The 4,716-nt window shown below is 42.0% G+C and overlaps 1 protein-coding gene across 1 annotated transcript; it reads right to left on the bottom strand.

Moving 5' to 3' along the window:
- Positions 1 to 604: 604 nt before the first annotated feature.
- LOC308335132 (uncharacterized protein) lies at positions 605 to 4,401 on the bottom strand. Its single transcript, XM_080792131.1, has 3 exons — positions 3,844 to 4,401; positions 2,578 to 2,744; positions 605 to 2,192 (listed from the first exon to the last, which is right to left on the bottom strand). Exons 1-3 carry the CDS (start codon positions 3,931 to 3,933, stop codon positions 2,150 to 2,152), a joined length of 300 nt encoding a protein of 99 aa, XP_080648257.1. The 5' UTR covers positions 3,934 to 4,401; the 3' UTR covers positions 605 to 2,149.
- Positions 4,402 to 4,716: the final 315 nt, after the last annotated feature.

Below are 4,716 nucleotides of genomic sequence, written 5' to 3'. Positions count from 1 at the left end.
ACAGTACATAGATAGGATAGATACACAGTACAAAGATAACCTGGACTTAAAAGTGCAATCCTTACTCAAACATTCCCACAGATACACTGAGTGTATGTAACCAAAATATGTCTCGTATACCAAAGGTTATGAAAGACTGAACATTTCTGTCAGAGTAGAGATAAAAGTATATTATTATTATTGCATCTGGTGGGAACTCATGCGCTGGAAAATATATGACAATCCAGTCAAGGTGATAAAAGAGTTTTGAACGTCAAGAAAAAAAGCTTAAAATAGCTACAGTTGGCACAAAGCCAAGGTGAAAAAAAAACCAATGTCAAATTTGTATTCTATCTATTTTAAATAAAACAAACAAACAAGATACCGTAATCAAGCCCTTTTTTTTGTTAAAGGAACCAATATGAACCCAATTGTAATTTGTTTTCTAAATTTGAAAAGAAATAAAGTTCAACCCCTCTGGAAAAAATAAAATAAATAAATAAAACAAAAGATAATAGCAACAATGAGCAACATATCATAAATGTGTAACCTGCTCCATTCCTCTGTGTGTCTCTCTCTCTCTCTCTCTCTCCCTCCCCCCCTCTTTCTCTCTCTCTCTCTCTCTCTCTCTCTCTCTCTCTCTCTCTCTCTCTCTCTCTCTCTCTCTCTCTCTCTCTCTCTCTCTCTCTCTTCGTTTTAACCCTGTGTGTTCTGGAAAAAAAATCTGAAATTGAAAAAAAAGTCTACACTAAATAAAAATAAACGAGTGAAAGATTCAAAACACTAACAACCTCGGCTGATACCACATCAGCGGCATCAACGGACCGTGTATAATATGTACAGGACCGCATAGGATTTTCAAGACGTATATATATATATACGTTTACTTTCCATTTCTATTTAAGTTTGTTTAGGACTCAACCTTTCCCCCTGAAAACGTACAGCTTTAGTTTCGGATGAATGTATAGCTTGGCATGAAAAGGGAAGTGTTTCCCATGGTCGGTCGGTCCTTGGTCCGCTGATAATATATATAGGCTATCTGTACACGTGACGGTCAAGGTGATATCACTGGTGGTGTAATTAATAAACGACAGAAACCTTTGAAGAAAAACCCCTCTGCGTACACTGACTGACCCTTAAAATTAACTGACATGAGGAACTAATACAGTAGTAAAACAAAGTCTAAAGGTTATGTATGCCTCAACGTCGGGGAAGAGGATATTATAAGAAGATGATTTATATCATAATGCTTTGCTGAATTTAAAAGCAAAAATATGGCATTTCAAGAAGGGAGCATATCATGCTGTTATCGAGTCTTAAACGTGACCTGGCGAACTGCTTAGATAAAACCCCCATAACCTACTTATTTTATTTTATTTATCTATTGTGGGCTACGGTTCAAGGATACCATATCATTATATCATTCATATAATAATGCAAGTATATTTATCTAGTGAAAAGGTTAAATTCTAGTTTTGCATCAAAAACACAACAGCTTTGGTTGGTGGAGAATCTCTTGTTTAGCTGGAACTAACTGCAGAGGCACCTTTTGTGATTTGCAAAACAAACAAAAAAAACATTACAAAAAAAGAGATCTTGGGGACAAAATGAAATACCCAGATCTGTAAAGTGACTGTTTGTCTGACCCGTAGGCTGTTCTGTTTTTAAGACAGATGGTGGCACAACCAACCACAGAGATTCTTTGGTGCGGCGGAAAAATCCCGAAGTTTCTTTTTTTGGTGAATGCTTTCACTCAGAGAGAAGGAGAATAATAACTTCATAAACACTGACTGCTGAGCGACTGTGTGTGCACGTGCTCTTCTCCTGGTGCTAATCTCTGTGTGTGGTGATAAGTGGTATAAGTTGTTTTCTATATCATATTCCACTTGATGTCCTCGTGTGCTATATTTTCGATATTCTATATTCTTGAATATTTCCTACAGTATATAGTCAGCATAGAGAGAGCTATGAGTGTACAATATATAGGATATGTTGTTTACATACGTTATAGGAAACAGAATATTAATCAATAGGCCTACTGATTGTCCTGAAGAATTATTCAGAAGAATACCAATGTGCATGTAAACCCTATCGTCGTAACCGTGGGTGTCTCTCTCTCTCTCTCTCTCTCTCTCTCTCTCTCTCTCTCTCTCTCTCTCTCTCTCTCTCTCTAGGACTTCGCCGCGTCTGTGGCCGACCGGCAGAAACCACCCCTGAGGAGAGGAGAGGTTTTGTTTAGTTTTTCCAACAAAATGTATTCATTCATGAATTTAGTTGTCTGAAGTAGCATGTCATGTATGTATATATATACGAATCCAAAATAATATGTCTACATGCTGTATACTCAAACTGTATGTGTTCATTTGACATGCCAAGTATTGTACATCTCAGAAGCTGAAGTATATATTCTGACTCATAATTATCTATAGACTGCATCGATATAAAAAAAGAGTTTTATCACTCCATATAACTTGCTGGAACTGACCAACCTGAAGCTTGTGCTACAAGGTTATGGTGTCAGACTGCGTGGAAAGTAGGCCTATACCATTATATTGACTGTTATATACTGTATAATGACATGATGAGTATTCCAGTTACCTGCAGACACTGGTGGAGCACTCCATGTTTTCCTTGCAGTATGCGTTCAGTGGCTTGGTCATGATCCTCCACAGAGGCGTCATGCGGGCCACTCTCCTCGGAGTGTGGAGGCTCTGTGAAGAACTGGACTGGACCGTGTCGTGGGCCTGGACTGGAGCCGCACACGCCTGGAACATATACATGCACATACGGTATGTTGCTTTAACATGGATGGCATTGAGTGACAGACAGACAGACATGTTCTATGTCCTCTGGCTCTGTCCTGTGTCTTTCCGTTCTAACAAATTAAGTAAGACACAACAAATATCACGATATTGCTCAGAAGTCCAAATAATAATGCATTTTTCCTTGCATTAATTGACTTACAGAGTATACTGTAGTTCTTATGAGTGTATGTAATGGAGAGAGAAGACATGTTTTGTATGCCCTCTATCAGAGGAGAACAGAGGCTCAGAAAGAGAGCAGACGTCCTTCGATGTTCTGCTGTTATTTCAGATAGCCCAGACTAGAGTAGAGAGCACAGGGAATGTGACATGCTGGACTTGAACCCCCGGGTCCTCGTTCACTCAGGGGATAAAGAGCAGAGCCTGTACACCCTGTGGTCTATCTATGAGTGAACGAATGAACACTGAGGATTCTTATGTCTGCAGTACAGTATGTCTACAGAGAGGTACTGACAGTGTTGGAGCATTAAAATACAGACCTACATGATGGGACACTAATGTATGTATTCACCACTATTCGATAACTTGGGCCTTTACTGGTATGTTATGTTATTTGGTTTTATGTTTTTAGCTTTTATTCTTTATACTTCTTTCTAGTGTTAACAGCTGTTTATCACTGCAATGAAATATGAATCGGTCTTTCTTGGGGCATTTGTTGGGACACTGAACACATGATGTGGTGTGTGTGTGTGCACAAACGGAAAATAAAATATACTTTGCATTTATGCCAATCCCTTTAACCCATTCTGACCGGGAACCCATTTTGGTGTTAGCATCATGTCGTGCTTTAGCTATTGAAAAATAGCAGATCTACAAGCTCATAGCGCGCCACCGAGTGGCGCGCTACGAGCTTGTAGGTCTGCTATTTTTTGAAAAATCGAAGAACGACTGACATTTTTTAGAATCTGATCTCAGGTCAGAATGGGTTCATCAGACCAGTGTGTGTCCAGTGGAAACCTCGTATATATGAATCTGATCTCAGGTCAGAATGGGTCAAAGCGAGTACCGTACGTACAGTGAGTCAGAGGTGAAGTGAACTCACCTGTTGAGCTGACATCACAACGAGCAGGCTGAGAGCCACCACTGCCATCGTCCTCCTCACCGAGAAGCCACGCTGCTGTTGTTGGTGCATCTTGAACAAAAGTTGGCAGAGCAGATCCAGAGAGTTGTGTTTTGTGGACTTGAACTGAAGACTTGACTCCTCCAAAACGTCTTGTTCTTTAAGCCTGACCTGGTGTGGCTGCAGCGTCGCGGTGTGTCACAACGGCAAAGTATACATACGCTTGGATAAGTATAATTTAATTGTCATCGGTCAGTCATCAAACACTTGATTCAACCGATTTCAGCCTATATCACTGCTATTCCAACTTAAAAGTAAAAAAAGCAGCTTGTGCGGGACCGGGAATTGGTGAGTCGTCCTGCAATCTGTCTTTAATGTCTCTAAAGATTTGCTCTGATCTGCCCTCAGGTCTCACTCAGAAGAACACTAAGGATATAAGACTGGTCTCAGGTAGAGCCGTGTGGAACGAGGGAATCCAAACTATAAGTGAACTCTCACTCTGTTTCCTTGTCTTGTCAGATCACTGGACTGGACCCTGCAACCTCTAGTCTGTGGCACTACTGGGAGGGGAGCGTCCTCTTTATATAGCCAGCCAGCCAGGCCCCCTAGCTGTCCCCGTGGGGAGGGGTGTGGAGGGAGGGAGGGAGGGAGGGAGGGAGGGAGGGAGGGAGAGAGAGAGGGTGGGGTGTGGAGAGAGGGAGGGAGGGGGAGAGAGAGGGAGGGAGGGAGGGAGGGAGGGGTGTGGAGAGAGGGAGGGAGGGGGAGAGAGAGGGAGGGAGGGAGGGAGGGAGGGGTGTGGAGAGAGGGAGGGAAGGGGAGAGAGAGGGTGGGAGGGAGGGAGGGAGAGTGAGGGGT

The sequence above is a fragment of the Protomyctophum bolini genome (genome assembly GCF_963924005.1).
Source record: "Protomyctophum bolini genome assembly, chromosome: 20".
Classification (NCBI taxonomy): Eukaryota; Metazoa; Chordata; class Actinopteri; order Myctophiformes; family Myctophidae; genus Protomyctophum; species Protomyctophum bolini.
Note: the sequence above shows the minus strand (reverse complement) of the source record. Positions and strands in the feature narration are given on the sequence as shown.